Genomic DNA, 18,379 nt, shown 5'->3' on the forward strand with positions numbered 1-18,379 from the left:
ATCCCCAGGCTGGACACCCCCAGAACGGCACCAGAACCCCCAAAGTGACCCTTCAGAACTCTGCTGGCCTGTGGCCTGGGCATCCCAAAACAGCACCAGACCCTCAGCTCGTGGCGAGGCTTCTCCATGGCTGTGAGGTTTTGGGGTGAAGCTCAAAAAGATGGAAGGAACATGACAGCTCTGGGGTGTGGGTGTGACCAGCTCAGGAGCACCCCAAAACCCCCTGTGCACCCCACACAAAAAGATGGGAGACTACCAGCACCAGGGCAGGGAGAGCTTCCAGCCTGTTTTGGTATCCTTGTGCACTGATGCTGTTCTCCAGGATGGCTTGAGCCCAAAGTAAGAGCACCCAGCTGAGCCACAGCCAGAAGGGGAGCAGCCCAGGGAGTGAGGGCCTGGCTGGTGGCACTGGCAAACACCCTGGTGACAAAGTCCCCACTGCAGCCACAGCAGGCACTGGGGCACGGGGTGGAGGCCTTCCCCCTCCCCAGCACCCCACGCTGGGAATTTCTCATCTCAGCAGAAATCCCTGGGGTTGTTTGTGCTCCACCTCAGAGCTGGAAGAGCCGCTCCCCTGGCCCCGGGGGTCTGGGACTGGCTCTGAGAGCCAGCTGGCTCTGCCAGGTGGGATTGTCCCCTCCCCAGGAGGCCCCCAGGGTCCCACAGGACCAAGAAAACCAGGCTGGGGACAGGGATTTGTACAGGATGTGTCCCTGGGGCACAGGGGGCACAGCTGTGTGGGCAGCAATTGGATCCCTCCTGTAGAAAAGCCATCCAGTATTTTTCCAGTGTCTTTATTGGCAAGCCCAATGCTGAGTCCCCGTCCTGCCCTGTGTCCAGCACTGAATGGGGCTGTCCCACTGTGTCCCCAGCTTCCCGATGGCCCCACTGAAGGGCCTGGTCCCGGGCTGAGTGCTGAGAACGGCAGGGCTCTCCCTGCAGAGCCAGGTGGCTCAGGCCAGGATGGGGTAGGTGGCCTCCGTGGCCACCCCACAGTTGTTGTCCTTCATGGCCATGAGGATGTAGCCGTCGTTGCCCCAGTATGTGGACCAGGAGTTCTTGATGAGCCAGTAGGTCTCTCCCTGCAGGACCCCGTAGCCCACGGCCAGCACGGCGTGGTCCAGCGACCCCGGCGTGTTGTCTGCAGGGAGTGACACGCAGAGGGCTCGCTTGGACAGCACCCCTGTCTGGACTCTGGTGGCCAGAGAGCCTCCCTTTCCAGACACCATTCCTTTCTGGAGACCATCCCTGCCTGGAGAAGATCCCTGCCCAGTAATCCCTGTCCACAGGACATCCCAGTCCGGACAGCATCCCTGCTCCCAGCGCTACCCTCGGTGCTGCAGGGGACTTCAGGGCTCATCCCCTCCACCCCCCTTTGACCAAAAAGCTGGTTCCCAGGAGCTCTGGCATCTCCTTGGGCACCCAGGCCCTCCCACGCCCCGTGTGCTGCTTGTCTCACCGCACTTGGGCTCGTAGTAGACGCCGTTGGAGTAGAAGGAGAAGCTCTTGTGCGAGGCGTCGATGCTGACGGCCACGGGGCCGTGCTTGTAGATGGCAGCTTTGACCGCCGTGACGTTGCCCGAGGTGACGTTGACGTAGCCCGTGATCTTGGCCAGCATCTCGGACTGGTTGTAGTGGCACAAGCCATTCTACACACCCAGGGGACACACGCTGTCATCAGAATCCCTGGCTGGGACCCTGCCCCCCCGCCTGACCCTGCGGATGCAGGCAGTGATCAGGAATTTGGGCTGTGCGAGCCCCTGGCTCTGACCCTGCTCTCCTCCCAAGCCCATGGTGCTGGGGATGTTTTCCCAGTTGCTCAAGACACAAGGTGGGGAGCTGGCTCTGCACCCAAAGCCCTCGAGGGCTGTTGCCTGTGTCTTGCTGCCACATCCCCATCCCCAGGCAGCTTTGCTCCGTCCCCGGGCACCCCGGGCATGGAGTGACTCATGGCACCACACACAGGTGGAGAAGCCTTGTCCCTGTTTTGCAAGAAGAGAAACTGAGGAACACGGTGACAAAACAGCCTGGATGAGCCCTGGGGCTTGGCTTTGACAGGACTGTGAACCACGGAAGCCTGGTGCCTTGGGGACGAGGTGACATCCTCACCTCAAGAGCCTGTTAGTGCCTCCGACACATCCAGGGGGGTCCCACCATAGCTCGAAAGCCCCAGGATGTTGGGAAGGCCATGAGGGACAAGGGCCTCCTCACCTGCCCCTTGTAGGTGCCGTAGGACTCGGTGCTGGCAATGCCCCCGTGCTTTTTGATCCACTCGTACGCCCGCCACTCCTCGCCCCCGTCGCAGGCGTAGTTCCCAAAGCCCCAGGAGCAGTCAATGAGGACTTGCTGGGACAGGGGGGTCAGCACGCCGGTCTGCAGGGGGACACAGCTCAGGGATGGGGACGGGCACCCTGCAGGCGCCCCGTCCACTCCGTGGGGCACAGCCCTGCTCCCACCTTGAGGAAGAGGGCACCTTCCATGGCTCCCGTTGTAGCAAAGCTCCAGCACGACCCACAGACAGCCTGATCCTTCACGGGGGTGACAGCGCCTGGGGACAACGGGGCACGGGAGGAGAAACTGGGTTGGCACCGAGGGATGGAGGCAGGGGGAAGGGAAACTGAGGCAGGAGGTGAGGTCCAGAGGCAGCACAGCCGGATCTCGGTGCTAACTGAGAAGGGGGGATATGCACTTGTGAAGCTGGGACCCCACCCTTGGCTAGGGGCAAGCTCTGGGGGTGTCACTCCCAGCTGATGGGGACATGGGTGAAGCCAGATGTTGCTTCAGGTGTCACATCTGTCCCTGGGGCACCAGAGTGTATTCAGGGCCAAGTGCTGACCCAGCTGCCTTTAGTCACAGAAAGACAGAATGGTTTGGGTTGGAAGGGACCTCAAAAAGCATCTCGTTCCACCCCTGCCATGGGCAGGGACACCTTCCACTGCCCCAGGTTGCTCCAAGCCCCATCCAGCCTGGCCTTGGACAGCCCCAGGTTCTCCGTACAGCCCGTTCCAGTGCCTCACCAACCTCACAGATGTGCAGCCCAGGGACAGCACAGTCCCACAGGCCCTCAGTGCAGTGATGGGGAGCGGGGGGCTCTGTGGGACCGAGCACAGGCCTGGCTGAGGAGCACTCAGTCCCGAAGCACGCTGCTGTCCCCCAACCCCGCACGTACCGTACATGCGCCAGTCCAGGCTCTCGGGCAGGATGATGCCGGCGTAGAGCTCGGTGGGGAAGGGCAGCCCACGGTTGGGGGTCCCGCTGCGCCGGCGGCCCCGCAGGGCTGCCAGCTCCTGCGGCGTGCGGTCGGCCAGGTGGTTCAGGGACAGCGTGTAGGACAGCGCGGCGCGGTTCCGCGAGTGCACAAACCTGCCACCGTGGCGGAGACAGCGCCAGCTGGCACTGCCACACCCCTACGGCGTCAGCAGCACCCCCAGGGGGTGGGCACCCCCCTGCCTGTACCTCATGTTGTGCACGAAGGTGCTCTGCCTGTGCTCCAGCTCCCGCGCGGAGCCGTAGCGCCGCCCCATCTGCCGGCGGTAGTCGTGGAACACCCGGTGTGCCCAGGGCGGCTGCTGGCCCACCAGGTCCTCCATGGGGTTTGCCAGCACGCGGTGCTCCGCCACGCTCCCCGGCAGCACCCCGCACTTGGTGGCTGGGGACCGAGAGAGGAGCTGTCAGCCCTAGCCCCGCGGGCAGGACGGGGGTCCCTCCCTGGCTCACCGTTGGCGGGGAGGTCGAAGACAGAGGGCGGGAAGCTGTTGTCGAAGTCAGTGTAGGCGATTTCGTACTTGTCGTAGTGGGAGCCCAGCAGGCTGTTGTAGCCCCGCATCTCGTAGTGCACGGGGGCCACCCCGCAGCTGGAGTTGGTCACCCACAGCGTGTAGACGTTCTTCTTCTGCTCCCAGCGGGAGACGTTCTGCCACACGGCGCAGTACCGGCCCTCGTAGTACTCCTCCCGCAGGAACTGGGGGGGACACGGCCTCAGGGAGGGGACCCCAACCTCCCCCAGGCCACCTGCTGCCCTCCCAGCCCCTTCGCACAGCCCAGTGCTCTCCAGCTGGATCCAGTGGCTGCATGGCCATTAGCACACAGCCACGTGTGGGATGGAAAGTGGGGCAAGGATATGGGGTGCAACACAGGGCAGACCCCCTGTGTGGCTCAGCGGTGCCCTGGGGACACTCCGCTGTGCGCAGCAATCTGCACACCCACAGCAGCGAGTCCGGCTGCACCATTTCTCCAAAATCCTGGAAAGATTTCAGGTTTCTCCTGTGTTTCCAAGCTCTCGCCATGCAGGCATGTCCAGCTCAGTGACAACCTGCTGTCCCCACTGCTCACGTGCTGTGCCCAGCCCTGAGGCAGGCTGGGCCCGGCAGGAGCTGAGCTGCCGTGCAGAGGCTTGCCCAAACCATGCCGAAACGCCAGCGTTTGTGTGGGACGTGACACGTCCCAACACGGCTGCTGGAGCTGGGAAAGGCGCCAGGAGTGCGGCCCCGATCCGGGTGGGGAAGTGACCCTCCCTGCACCCTGGGCTGTGGGGACATGTCCCGGCCGGTCCCAGCACCCTGCGGCCCTCGGACAGAGAGGAGCGTCTCCCAGCACCCCCTCCCACAGCCTGCAGGTGCTTTGGGAGGCAGGTCAGGTCTAGGCTCCGAGGTTTCCCACCTTAAAGCCCCTCATGCTGGGGAAGACGCTCTGAGCCGTGACCACGTCCTCCTTGGAGCCGGGCAGCTGGAAGCACTTCCTGGCGTTCACCTCCTTCTCGGTCGTCTCCGGCGTGATCTTGTACCTCATGCCATAGGGCTTCACCGCTGCCAGCTGGTACGTTATCACCTGCCCTGTGCCAGGGAAGGGGAAACTGAGGCACTGGAGTCCTGCTGGTGCGGGGTGGGCGCAGCTGGGTGCCCACCTCTTACCTCCGTAGTACTGGATGCGGCTCTTGTTCCCCGTCAGGTTGTACCAGGCTTCAAAGGGCTCCTCGATCTCGGCGTAGGGCAGCTTAATGACCCCTGCGGAGGGGGCATTGTCCCCGGCACAGGACGCAGCTCAACAGCTCAGCCCCAAGCCCCAGCACCCCTGCCTGAGCCCCCCAGAGTCTGCAGACCCACAGCTGACCAGGACAGTGCCCCACGGGTGATGAAGAGGCACGGGGCTGTGGGAACCTGCCCCAGTTTGGCACTGGGACAGCCTGGGCAGAGCCGTGCTGAGGGTCCTCTGCTCCCCCCGCAGGGCGCTGGGGGTCTGTCAGTGGCTGCCCCTTACCTCGGACGTGGTAGATGGAGCCGAACTGAGGGGGTGGGCGGGAGAGCCCATGGTCCTGTCCTGCAAGGCAGAGAGGGGCAGGGTGAGGGGGGCTGTGTGTGCCCCCCAGCTGAGACGGGGATGGGAGGCTTCCAAGCCAGTGCTCCCCTTCCCTGCAGCCTGGGGCTTCCCTTCCTGGCCAAAGGAACTTCCTGAGCTCATCCCAAGGCACACCCGAGGGACGCTGAGGCACTGACACCTCCCAGGGTCAGCACCATGCCACAGCCTGCGGTGACACTGCAGCAAGCCCGGCACTGCTGCACCCCCAGGGAACCCCAGCTCCTGGGTGACTGTTGGGGTGATGCCCCAGTGTCACCCCCAGCACTGGTGGCCCTGGCCTGGAATATTTCCAAGGTGGGACCCAGCCAAGCTGTCCCCAACACACAGGGTGTGGTTGAGGGGTGCCAGGGACCTTACTGGTTCTGCCTGGAATCTCCCAGTGACCTCCCCAGCCTCCCCCCGGGCTCCCAGCTTGTGCAACCCCACGCCAACACAAGTGCTGGGAACGAGCCCTTCCCTCCCTCAGCATCTTCCTCCTCACCGGGAGCGACCGGCAGCACCTGCCCGGACCCAGACCGTGCCTGCCAGCCCGGAGAGCCGGGAGCAGCCCTGCCCCCAGCCCTGGGGGCGCTGGGGACGGGCAGACCCCCCCCTGCAGCCCAGGCTGTGCCGTGGGTACCCCTCACAGCCACCTCGGGGCACCCACAGGCAGCAACGGGTGCAGCCCCCTCCCAACCCTGCTCGGCTCCATCAGCACCCAGAAAGGGGGTCCCACGGGGACACGGCCACCCTGCCACCCCTGCCCCCTCACACTTGCCTGTCCTGCCTGGTTGGGTTAAACCCCTTGGATTAAAGCCTCAATTTAGTTTTGTTTTCACGCCCCAGCCCCACCAAACCCTCAAGACACATCCCCCCCCTGCCCTTTTTGCCCCCATCTCAGCTGTGTTTGGAGGAACTGCAAATTTTTTGTGATCCCCCTGTAAAACCACTTCCCCAGCCCGAGCCCTCCCCTGCAGTGCAGCGGGAGGAGATCTGGGGGTGCCCCCATCTCCCTGCCATGCCCGGGGCGTCCCCAGCGGTGCCGGGGCCAGGCCCAGACTCACCCCGGACGGCGATGCAGAGTGCGGAGGCCACGAGGCAGCGGAGAACACCCATCCTGGCCGCCCGGCCCGCCCGGCTCCGGCTTCGCAGCTTTAAGCTGGAGCCGGCGGCGGCGAAACCCGGCGGAGCCAATGCAGAAGTCGGGGCCCTCCCCGAGGAGGGAAGGAACCGGCATCATGTGGTGCCTGGCGGGGGACGGGCACCCCGGGCTCGGCGTGTCCCGGCAGGGCCCCCGCGGACGGGGATGGAGCAACGCGGGGCCCCGCGGGGCGAGCCGGAGCGCCCCGAGCAGCACTGGGGTGCGGGCACCGGATGGACCTGCCGGGCACCCCCAAGCTGGGCTCAGCCAGGCCTGCCTCGCTCTCAGGATGAGTCAGGAGGTGACAAGTTAAGGGTGACAGCAGCGGGGAGCAGGTCCCCCAGCCTGCGGCAGCCCTGGCGCCCCGTGAGAGCGCCGGGGGGAGCAGCGAGGCCGGACTCACGGACACAGAGGAAAGGGGATCACAGAGGGAGGGCTGAGGGCGAGGAGCAAGAGGAGGAGGGGGAGGAAGGCTCTGGAGAGATGGGAAGGATCCAGCCCAGCTGTGTGGGAGGACAGTGGGGCAGAGCCGGGACAGAGCCAGCTCCAGGAGGGCTCGGAGAGGATGCCGGGGGATCACCGGGATGCGGGGGGCTCAGACAGGGCTGGGGAGGCTCGGGGAGGCTGCAGGGGGATCACCGGGATGTGGGGGGCTCAGGCGGAGTGCAGGGGCACTCAGACAGGGTTCTGCGTGATTTACCCCAACCCCAGAGCTCACTGAAGTTTGTGGCTTGGTGTGACCGATGCCAAACCTTGGGGTCATCCCACCAGCAACTTTGTCTGGACAAGGGGTAAATAAGGGGTTTGATGTCTAGTGGGCAATCCATGGACACAGGACTGGCTTGAGCCACAAAGGAGCTGCACCCCATCTTGGGGGGACGTGTGGGACACCCCTGGAACACAAGCCAGAGCTGCCTGCCGTTCCCCAGGCACGGCGGGCTGTTCCCTGTCCCTTTGCTGTCCCCTGCCCGGGGGCGCTCCCTCGGGGGTCTCGGGGAGGCTCTGCCCGGCTCTGGGCAAGGGGCAGGCACGGGCTGGATCCGCACACTCCCCCGTAAACCCCCGCAGGCAGAGCCTGCCAATGCACGCCAGTGTCTCCTGGCGCTGCTGGGGACCCGGGACCCCCTGCCCCCCGTCCCGCTGTGCCCCCTCCGCGGGCGGGCTGAGGTCCCGCGGTGGCCCGGAGGGTGACACGGAGGGTGACCCGGAGGGTGACACGGAGGGTGACCCGGAGGGTGACCCGGAGGGTGCTGCGGCAGCGGCTGGGCTGGCTGGTACAATGAACCATTGCTGCGAGCGCGGGGAGGAAGGGGGGGCGAGGGGAGGGGAAGCTCTTGCTCGGCCGCCAGAGCCGCCGGAGAGACAGGGGAAGCTCAGGGCCGGGCGCTCCCGCTCTCCCACGGCTGCCGCCCCGGCACCCCCGGCGCTGGCCGCAGCGGGGCCGCCCCGGTGGTCCCGGCTGCCAGGGGTCCATGCCAGCCGGAGCAGGAGCGCGGACGGCAGGAGGTATGTGTGGCTGTGTGGGCAGGGTGGGGGGCTCAGCCCTGTGACAGCGGGGGGGTCTCATCCCCTTGCTGAGAGATGCCCCCTCCGTGTGTGGGTGGCTCTGGGTCCCGGGTGAGGCGGCCGCTGAGCTGTGGGGACAGAGTCCCGCGACACTGGCGGGGTCTGCTGGGGGGCTGCTCTCACTGTGCCCTCGCTGCTTCCCTGGGAAATGCCCGAGGGTGGGAGGAGACCCCCGTCCTCGCCATCCTGGGGGGCAGCAGGTCAGCGGGGGCTGCGTGTGAAGATCTGGGGGCACCCAGCAGCTGCAGTCACCATCCCGGCACTACCTGGTGCTGACACCGCGTCGGGGAGCGGCGGAGCACATGGTGCCTTCACCGGCCGGAGCCGCAGGCTGGGCAGGGGACAGGACACCCTGGGGACACGCACACACCTGTGCCCTCCGTCCCTGCCGGTGCCCGTGGGTCCCAGCCCAGCCAGCGCCCCGGGGCGATGCTGCAGGCTGAGCCCCCCGAGGCTGAGGCTGGGGGAGCCGCAGGGGCTCAGGCCCTGGCTGGAGCGGATGCTCCCCCCGGTCCCTGCAGCTCTGCTTCGTCCCTGATCCTTGGTGTGTCCCAAGGAGGGACAGGAACTCGCTGCTTCCTGCCCTGCACAATTCCCTCCCCACCCCGCTCCTCCCGGGACATTGTATTTGGAGCCCTGGCTGGCTCCCTCCCTCCGCCCCTGCAGCCCCTTGGATCCGGGAATTGCTCTTCTTCCAGCGGAAATCCTGCTTTCCCAGCCAGCGATGGGGCTGCAAGGCTGGGGAAGGGGGGCTCCCTCCCTGCCGACCATCTTGTGCCAGGGAGGGGACAAGGGGACCCCTCTGTCACGGGCCTGGTGGCTGACAGGTGGGCTTGCAGAGAAGATCACTTTTGGGGGTTGGCAAGTCCTTCAATTTTCATCCCAGGGAATAGCCCTGCTTGTGGGCATGCAGGGTGTGGGGTGCCATCTCCCCATGCACCTGGAGGAACTGCTCCCACTGGGAGCCACAGGGGACTCAGCAGGCACTGGGTGAACTGGGAGAGCTGGAGCAGGGCTCCATCTCCAGCTGTCATTGGGGTGGCCTTGGGGCTGGGGGCAGTGGGGAAGGGGCACGCCACCACCTGCCACAGAGCTGGAACTAGGAGCAGACGGGGCAGGCAGATGTGGCCTCCTGTCCCCTCCCCAGGTCTGTGGGGTCCTGGGCGTGGGACGGTGACACAGCTCCAGGTCCTGTGTCCTAATGAGCCACTTTCCCCTTCTGCCTCATGCCTGCTTTCCTGCTGGACCGGGGAGCACCAGAGCCACGGGGTGACAGAGGAACCTCGGTGGCACCAGCTGGGCTGTGCAGCCCTCTCGGTTCCTCTTCCCAGGGAGCAGGAGCCGGGTCACCAGGGAGCAGTGCAGGATGACAGTGTGGGACAAGGCACGGAGGGATCCAGGACACCCAGGGGGCTGAGCCCGCTGCCATCCCAGCCTGACCCTCCCAGCTGTCACCATCCTGCCGGTCCTGCCAGTCCTGTGGCCCATTGTTGGCCACAGCACCATCCTCTTCCTCCCCCCACCCCACACCGTGCTCCTGCTGCTTCCTCTTCCCTCTGCCGAGCTGCTGTGTGAGTTCCTCTGGCAGCGCTCCTGCCCAGGGCCGCGTGGCCCCCTCAGCCTGGCAAACGCCACCATGGCCTGTCCCCACGGCACGGGCTGTGCCATTCCCAGCACCCCCACATTGCTCCACGGGGCCGCAGCCCCCAGAGCCTGACTTCTCCATGCTGTTATTCCATGAGGGGAGAGGATGCAGGGGATGGAGGTGAGCCCAGGGGTAGCTCAGCACTGCGGGTGACACGTGGGGTGACAAGTGGGCATCCAAGGGCTATTGTGCCCTGTCTAGCAGCTGGGCATGGGGCTGAGCTGCCCCGTGTCCCAGGGGCCTGGGGAACAGATGGATGGGCAGCCAGGGACGCGGCTGCTCCGTGCCCAGCCATGCCCGGCGGGACAGGGGTGAGGGTTGGCCGGGGCTCAGCGCGGGCGGGACCTGGCAGCTCGGCCGGGGCTGCTGCCGGGGGAGCCAGGGCGGGGAGGGCTCAGCTGCCATCTGCTCCCCGGCTCCAGGCAGCTCCTTTTTGGGAGAGCTGGAGCCAGACACCACCGTGCAGCCATCGGCCACGGCACCAGCTGGGTCCCCTTCCCGTGGACAGCGTGAGGGGATGGCTCCAGCCACCCTGCAGTGAGCTCAGGGGCTCTTGGGAAGGGGAAGGCTGGGTGCAATGCTGCTGCACATCACCTGAACCCTTGATGCTGTGGTACAGGGGGGTTCCGCTTGCCTGGAAGATGCCCCTTGCCATCCCTGTCCCTGCTGGCACCTGTGGCAGCTCCACTGCTTGGTCAGCGCTGAAATTCAGCAAAATGGGAAGTTTCTGAATGTGGTGGGGGGGTGATTCCCACCCAGGGGGGGGACAGGGTTTGTGAGAGCCAGGGTTGTCCATCAGTTTAGATAGCCACTAATTATCATCAGGAATAAAACCCCCAACGGGCCGAGTTTCCTCAGATTTGGCAACGCTGCCCTGTCAGCAACGGCTGCAGCCTTGCCACACCACCAGTGTGCAAAGCAGAGATGGAAGGGGAGAGCTGGGCTCTTTCCAGCCCTGCTGAGAGAGAGGAAAGGGAATCAATAACCATGATTGGGAAGATCTGCCTGAAACATCTCACCCACCCCAAACCTTTGTCTCCTCCTGCTCACTGGAGTGCAGAGGGCAGGGCACCTTCCTCTCCTTCCCTCTCTTGGCTGCAGACAGAGGCATGCTGCAGACTGGAGTGCTGTGCCCGCTGCACACTGGGCAGGCTGGTGTGGGTGTTTGCCCAGCAGCAGGGCAGTAACAGGGCTGGGGATGGACTCTCCATAGAGCCATGGCAAGAGAGGCCTGATTTCCTCCTCCTCCTCCTCCTCCTCTGTGACACCTTCTCGCCACATGTGGCCGGAAGAGGCTGTGCTGACCACAGCAATATGACCTTGGGGACCTTGCTCCCCAAAACACCCACTCCCCAGCAAGCAGAGTGTGTGGGGATGGGGACCCTTTGGGGGCTCCTTCCCACCGGGTCTGGCTCCCCTTCAGCTGCCCTGAAGGGACGTGAGCAGTGTGGTGAGGACACAGTGAGAGAAAAACCCACTTGAGGATGTGGTTTCAGCCCACACCGGGGTGTTGCAGCCCTCAGAGGAATGTTGCAGCTTCGTGGGGGTGTTGCAGATCATGCAGATCGTTTTAGCTCATGCAGGGGGGTTGCAGCCTGGGAAGGGGTGTTGTAGCCCATGCAGGGGTGTTGTGGCTCGTGCAGGGTGTTACAGCCTGTGCACGGGTGCTTTGGTCCGTGCAGGGGTGTTGTGGCTCGTGCAGGGTGTTACAGCCATGCAAGTGGTGTTGCAGCCCATGTGGTTGGTGTTGCAGCCCGTGTAGAGGTGTTGTAGCCCATGGCAGGGGTGTTGCATCCTGTTATGGGGTGTTTCAAGCTCTTCAGGGGTATTTTAGCCTTTGGCAGAAGTGTTTCAGCAGGGGTGAAGTGCAGGGGTGTTGCAGCCTGTGCAGGGGTATTTTATCCCATGGAGGGGTGTTACAGCCCATGGCAAGGGCGTTTGAGCCCATGCAAGGCTGTTGCCCCCACCTGATCCCTCCCTGGTGTCCACAGGTGACTCTTCTCCTCCCTGGAGTGACATGGAGCAGCTGCAGTGACCTGAGGAGCCGTCGCAGTGAGTGGGGCCGCCGTGGAGCACCCCGGGCTGCCAGGGGCACGTGGGGTCCCCGGGCAGCAGAGCCCTCCTTGCAGCAGTGCCACCGGCAGTGCCCACGGGGACCCCAGCGTCCCCCTGCCGTCCGTGTGCTGAGCTGGGGGGTGGCAGGGTGCACCCCAGTGCCCGTCCCCATGCGGGCATTGGTGGCCACGTGTGTCCCCTGCCAGGGGGCGCGGGGCTTACGGACCCTCTGTCCCACAGGCGGTGCCCAGGATGGGCTGCGTGCCCTGCAAAGAGAGGGGGGCTGGCAAAGGGCAGGCAGGGGGCGAGGGGGGCTCCCTCCAGCCCCCTGCCTCCCAGTACGACCCCGACCCCACGCAGCCAGGGGCCATCTTCACCCGCATCCCCGACTTCAACAACTTCCAGGGGCCAGCCGTGCCCGCGGCCCCGGAGCCGGGGGGCTTCACCTCCAGCGCGCTGCCAGCGCGGAGCGGGGGCATCTCAGGTCAGCAGGGCGGCTCGAGGGCGAGGAGGTGACCAGCCACACCCCTGGGCTGCCCGCTCTGGGCTCACCGTGGTCCCTCGTGTGCCACAGGCGGGGGGGTGACACTCTTCATCGCCCTGTACGACTACGAGGCCAGGACGGAGGATGACTTGACGTTCCAGAAAGGGGAGAAGTTCCACATCATCAACAACACGTGAGCCTCCCCCGGACCTCCTGCCACCCCCAGCCCCCACATGCCACCCCGGGGAGGTGCCTTTGTGCCCTGGGCAGCCCCCGCAGGACCCAGCCTGGGGACCCAAGCTGTGTCTGGGCTGCCTCACAGCACCAGGGCCACGTGTCGTGAGTTGAGTGGTCTCAGCAGGGATGGGTGGGGGAGAGCAGGGTCCGTGCAGGGTGAGAAGGCACACGGTGGGTCTGTCTGTCTGTCCCTCCTCCTCCACCTTCTCTGTTTCCCTGCCCAGGGAGGGGGACTGGTGGGAGGCCAGGTCGCTGAGCTCGGGAGCCACCGGCTACATCCCCAGCAACTACGTGGCCCCTGTGGACTCCATCCAGGCAGAAGAGTGAGTAGCAGGGGAAAGGGACGGAGACACACCCCAGCCCCAGCTGCCTCGGGCCCGGGTGCCCTGCGAGCCCCGGCAGTGCTGCCGTGGGGGCTCCGTGGTCCCCTCTGGTGCCTCCCTGGCGCTGAGCCCGTCCCGTGGCAGGTGGTACTTCGGGAAGATCGGGCGCAAAGACGCGGAGCGGCAGCTCCTGTGCCACGGCAACTCCAGAGGCACCTTCCTCATCCGGGAGAGCGAGACCACCAAAGGTACAGGGACGGGGTGGGGACACCAGGGGTGTGCCCCACGTCTCTCCCTGACCCGTATCCCCATAGGTGCCTACTCCCTCTCCATCCGGGACTGGGATGAGGCCAAGGGGGACCACGTGAAGCACTATAAGATCCGGAAACTGGACAGCGGGGGGTACTACATCACCACCCGTGCCCAGTTCAGCACCGTCCAGCAGCTGGTCCAGCACTACATAGGTAGGGTGGGGTGGGGGGCGCAAGGGGGGGCAATAGGAGGGGTAGGGAATGCTCAGAAGACCCTTTGGTAAGAGACTGGGCTGACCTGGGGAAGGAAGGGGCTGTTCCCTTGGTGGCATTAGGGGGCTCCTGAGAGTCCCCCCTTTTCCATGCCCAGGGTGCAGGGAGTTCCTGCTGTCTCTGGGGGTGGGCATCACCCATTCCCTGGGTGCAGCTGGGGGGACTGGGGGTCCCGCCTCGCCGGGGGGGTGCAGAGCTGTCCCTGGGGCAGGTGGAGGGGGGTTCATTTGTGTCTTGGGGGTGACTGGGTGGTGCAGGAGCGGTGCTGGTGATGCCTGGGGTGCTGGGAGGGGAGCAGAGGGCTGGGGCCCGTGCCCACACTGACTCTGTGCCCTGCTCCCGTGCTGCAGAGCGGGCGGCGGGGCTGTGCTGCCGCCTGGCTGTGCCGTGCCACAAGGGAACCCCCAAACTGGCCGACCTCTCAGTCAAAACCAAAGACGTGTGGGAGATCCCCCGAGAGTCCCTCCAGCTCCTCAAGAAGCTGGGAAATGGGCAGTTCGGGGAAGTCTGGATGGGTAGGGCCTGGAGGGCAAGCCAGGGCAAGAGGCAGGGGGGACATGGGGGTACCCCCAGGCCTGGTGCCCCACTGGGAAAAGCTCGTGCCTGCCGGGACAGGCTGAGCGACACCGATTTGCTGGCATGAGGAATTATCCCATGTCCTGTCCTGGGCTCACAACGGGTCCCCCAGGATGCCCCATGTCACCTCTGCGTGGGCAGGCAGACCCCCCTGCAGATGGGGCCACAGGACCAGGCCAGGGGGTCCCACCTTTGTCATTCTCTTCCTCTGGCATTGCTTGCTTCCTCCACTCATGCATGCTGCCTTCATCCCATCACATCCCTTCCCTCCTCTTCCCTGCCTGCCCCCCATGCCCCGCAGAGTACAATGACGGGTTGTGCCATCTGCTCACCCACCCGTGCCCTGCTGTGAAGCCCCAGACCCTGGGATTAGCTAAGGACGCCTGGGAGATAGCACGGGAATCCGTCACCCTGGACAAGAAACTTGGCATGGGATGTTTTGGAGACGTGTGGATGGGTAAGGCTGGCCCGGCCGGCCGGGGTGGGGGAGCATAGCGGGCAGCAGAAGCTTCCCTCTGTCCTGGCAGGGAGCATCACAGGGTGCCAGGTGGTGCCCGCTGGTGTGGGGGAGATTGAAACTTGGCACAGAATCCATGAAGGGTTTGGGAATGGGGTGAGGGGAACTCCTTGTGCTGGGTGGGGTGCAGTGGGATCACAATCCCTGCCCAGGGATCCCTTCCTTGCCCTGCCCTGATTCCTTATCCATGTCCTTATCCATCCATCCATTATCCAGCCATCCATCCATCCATCCATCCATCCATCCATCCATCCATCCACACAAGCCTGCGAGCATGCACCCACACACTTCTCCCTCCACGCAGCCCTCTCTGCTGGGCTGGCTGTCCCCTGGGCTCGTGGTGACTCTGTGTCCCCAACGCAGGGACGTGGAATGGCACCACGAAGGTGGCAGTGAAGACGCTGAAGCCAGGGACCATGTCCCCCGAGGCCTTCCTGGAGGAGGCTCAGATCATGAAGCGGCTGCGGCACGACAAGCTGGTGCAGCTCTACGCCGTGGTGTCAGAGGAGCCCATCTACATCGTCACCGAGTTCATGAGCCAGGGTGAGCGGGGGCACCTGCCTGGGCACCAGGGCTCGCGGGGGAGGGCACCCCTGGGCTTTGGGGGTCTCTGACGGCGACCCCCTCTGCCTGCAGGCAGCCTGCTGGATTTCCTGAAGGATGGGGACGGTCGCTACCTGAAGCTGCCCCAGCTGGTGGACATGGCTGCCCAGGTACTGGCGGGCTGCTGCAGGGTGGGGGCTCACCCCGGGGGTGTCTGGGGGGGTCTTCACCGCCCCGTCCCCCTCAGATTGCGGCGGGCATGGCGTACATCGAGAGGATGAACTACATCCACCGGGATCTCCGCGCCGCCAACATCCTGGTGGGAGACAACCTGGTGTGCAAGATCGCTGACTTCGGCCTCGCTCGCCTCATCGAGGATGACGAGTACACGGCGCGGCAGGGTGGGTGATGGACACCCCAAATTTGTGGGTGCTTTAGGTGATGGATACCTTGGATCACCCCAAGGAATGGGTGCCCCAGAGGATGGGTACCTCAGGGAATGGGAACCCCAGGGAATGGGTGTCCCAGGGAATGGGTGCCCCCAGCAGACAGGTGCCAGGGATGGGCACAGTGTGGCGTTTTGTGTGGGTATTTTGGTTGATGGATGTCCCAGGTGATGGTACCCCAGGTGCAGAGTGTCCCCAGTGCAGGGAGCCTTGGGTGCTGGGTGTCCCATGTGTGAGCTGCCCCAGGCAGAGGTGTCGTGGGTGCTGGGTGCCCCAGTGCAGGGTGCCCCCATTCAGGGTGCCCCAGTGCAGGGTGCTCCCATTCAGGGTGCTCCCATTCAGGGTGCCCCAGTGCAGGGTGCCCCTGTTCAGGGTGCCCCCGTTCAGGGTGCCCCAGTGCAGGACACCCTCAGCACGGGGTGGTTCAGGTGACGGTGCCTTGGGTGCAGGGTGTCCCAGGGCTGGGCTGTCCCCAGAGGTGGCTGCACCAGGTGCAGGCCACTCCAGGTGCAGGGGCAGCCCCAGGCATGGCTCACCTGTGTCCCACTGCAGGTGCCAAGTTCCCCATCAAGTGGACGGCTCCGGAGGCTGCGCTTTTTGGGAGGTTCACCATCAAGTCGGACGTCTGGTCCTTTGGCATCCTCCTGACGGAGCTGGTGACCAAAGGCCGCGTGCCCTACCCAGGTATGGCCCGCTGGGGCGGGGGCACCCCCGGGGTGGGCTGGGCAGGGCACAGACCGGGGCTGACCTCCTCGGCAAGGCTTGTCCCGTGCCTCAGTTTCCCCATTGGAGGGACCAATGCTGAACTGGGCTCCTACCCGAACGCAGGGCAATGCCACTGTGTGCCTCAGTTTCCCCAGTGGCCCGTGCCAGGGGGTGCTGCCACTGAGCAGGAGGGTCCTTGTCACGCAGGGATGAACAACCGAGAGGTGCTGGAGCAGGTGGAGCGGGGGTACCGCATGCAGTGCCCGGGGAGCTGCCCCCCTTCCCTGCACGAGCTGATGGTGCAGTGCTGGAAGAGGGAGCCCGAGGAGCGCCCCACCTTCGAGTACCTCCAGTCCTTCCTCGAGGACTATTTCACTGCCACCGAGCCCCAGTACCAGCCCGGGGACAACCAGTGACCCGGGGCTGGCACTCCCAGGAAACTCTGGGCTGGCTTTGGGGTGAATCTCTTTTTTTTCTTTAGAGGTGGTTGCTTCCTTTGTCTCTGCCCCCCAAAATGCCTTTTGGGGGGTGCTCAGGGTGCCCAGGGCGGACACAGGGCTTTGCACAAGGATGCTGGACTCAGAGAGAAAACAAAACTGTGCGCCCCAGCCCCCCCTTCCCCCACTCCTTTTATTGCCTTCACACCCAGCTTTGATCCTCAGAGGGGCTTTGGCTGCAGGGGGGACTGTGGGGACCCCCATGAACACCCCAGACACCCCCAGACCCACAGAGTAGCAGAGGGCTTGGGGGGAGCTCCCCGTGCCAGCCCCAATCTCTTCTGGGAGCACAGCTGGGTGGGGTCCAGCCCCCCAAAGTCCTGGCACTGACCTGTGGGAGGTCATCCCAACCCTCCCTCCCTTTGTACCTCCTTTAATTTATAAGATTTTCTATGACGCCTCCCCCAAGCAGCCATCGCCCCCACCAAGGGACCCCAGTACTTGGGGGACCCCCTTGTCCCCCTCTTGCTTTCGCAGAGCCGAGTCCTGAAAGCCAAACACCCACCCCTCTTGCCCCGGGGTGCTGCTGTGGGGGTCCCGGGGGGCGCAGGCAGGCTGGGGCAGCTCTGCCCGGGGGGGCAGGACGAGGGTACGGGATGGGCTCCGCAGCCCCCCAGCCCTGGGGGCTGCAGCCCGGCCCTGCCCCTGCAGCAGGAATGAACGGGGGAGCCGTGCCGGTGGGCATGGAGCGTGCCCCCCGCCCGCTGCCCCTCCAGCACCCCCGTTCTGAGTGGGGTCCCGGTCCTGTGCCAGCAACGCCCCCGAGCCCCCCGGGCAGGGCTGGGTGGGCAGTGCCAGGGGGCAGGGAAGGGCAGGGGAGGGATTTGTTGTTTATTTTTTTTATGAAGTCTGTAAATACAGAGAAATAAAACCTTTCTAACAAAGTGGGGGCAGCCGGGTCCGTCTGCCCCTGCCCCACCCCAGGAGAAAGGAGCTGCCAAGGTGGGCAAAAGCTCTGGGGGTGCTTAGAGCTGGGGGGCAACACTGAGGGGGCTCCAAGTTCAGCCAAGCAGGACTGAGTGATGCCCCCTCACCCCCTCCAGCCCCAGGGGACAGGTTTGGGGGCCTCCTCCAAGGGGGTGAGCACAGAAAATCCCCCCTGCCCCCGGGGCTATGTGGGGAAGGGACACACCAGCCTCCCTTGGGAATAAAAGCCTGGAAACGCCGGGTTGGGAAGCACTGGGCTTTGCAAAGCTGCCCCCCCGTGCAGAGCAGCCTGCAGCCCCCCAGCACTCCCCACCAGGGGACTGTCCCTTCCTGCCAGCTGTGACGGGGAGGGGTCCTGTGCTGGCAGGCTGGGGAGGAAGAGGTTAATTTTCCTTGTAGCTTGGCCTCCCCAGCAGGGCCCAGCTGTGCCGGTAATGAATTCCTCAGCACTGATGGGAGGGAGGGACTGGCCCCTACCCCACTCAGGGGGCTCAGGCTGTGGGGAAAATGCTGGGCTTGTGGGGAGGGGGGCAGGGGGCCAATGCCACTGGGATTGGGGACACACCAGGGGCTGTGGGGACATGCTGAGGTGTTTGGGGACACACCAGGGGCTGTGGGGACATGGCACCATCCCTGGGTACCACCAGGCATCCTCACAGCTCCTGCTTCACCCCAGCTCCTGCGAGGGCATTCTGTCCCCGCGGTGGGAGCGGGCAGGGCTGGCTGTGGCCCTGCTCCCCATCCCAGGGACAATTCCCAAGGAAGGGCCAGGCCCCAGCCAGGCAGGGTGGCAGGCTGCCCGGGGCTGGGGGACAGAGCAGCTTGGGTGGCAGGGACAGGAGAGGCCGTGGTTGGCACC

The 18,379-nt window shown here is 65.1% G+C and overlaps 2 protein-coding genes across 3 annotated transcripts; one reads left to right on the plus strand and one right to left on the minus strand.

The window, feature by feature from the left end:
* Positions 1 to 764: 764 nt before the first annotated feature.
* Positions 765 to 6,583, minus strand: LOC121336026 (digestive cysteine proteinase 2-like). The gene is given in 12 exon segments (XM_041404679.1): positions 765 to 1,141; positions 1,460 to 1,649; positions 2,212 to 2,373; positions 2,457 to 2,548; positions 3,170 to 3,363; positions 3,457 to 3,649; positions 3,718 to 3,961; positions 4,660 to 4,832; positions 4,911 to 5,003; positions 5,257 to 5,316; positions 6,399 to 6,559; positions 6,561 to 6,583. Coding segments are annotated over 12 exon segments (1,764 nt in total). The 5' UTR covers positions 6,575 to 6,583; the 3' UTR covers positions 765 to 953.
* Positions 6,584 to 7,767: 1,184 nt separating this feature from the next.
* On the plus strand, positions 7,768 to 17,411 carry LOC121336025 (proto-oncogene tyrosine-protein kinase Yrk). 2 transcript variants are annotated; one of them, XM_041404677.1, is made up of 13 exons: positions 7,768 to 7,981; positions 11,678 to 11,738; positions 11,982 to 12,225; positions 12,316 to 12,418; positions 12,687 to 12,785; positions 12,930 to 13,033; positions 13,100 to 13,249; positions 14,187 to 14,342; positions 14,766 to 14,945; positions 15,039 to 15,115; positions 15,193 to 15,346; positions 15,944 to 16,075; positions 16,304 to 17,411. In XM_041404677.1, the coding sequence occupies exons 3-13, from the start codon at positions 11,994 to 11,996 to the stop codon at positions 16,510 to 16,512; spliced, it is 1,596 nt and encodes a 531-aa protein (XP_041260611.1). In that variant the 5' UTR covers positions 7,768 to 7,981; positions 11,678 to 11,738; positions 11,982 to 11,993; the 3' UTR covers positions 16,513 to 17,411. The 2 variants fall into 2 exon arrangements, with proteins under 2 accessions (XP_041260611.1, XP_041260610.1); XM_041404676.1 differs by lacking the exon at positions 14,187 to 14,342 and adding an exon at positions 13,660 to 13,824 and having other exon boundaries at positions 7,771 to 7,981; positions 16,304 to 17,406.
* Positions 17,412 to 18,379: the final 968 nt, after the last annotated feature.

This window comes from Onychostruthus taczanowskii, unplaced genomic scaffold, assembly GCF_017590055.1.
Source record: "Onychostruthus taczanowskii isolate IOZ18803 unplaced genomic scaffold, ASM1759005v1 scaffold218, whole genome shotgun sequence".
NCBI classification, from domain to species: domain Eukaryota; kingdom Metazoa; phylum Chordata; class Aves; order Passeriformes; family Passeridae; genus Onychostruthus; species Onychostruthus taczanowskii.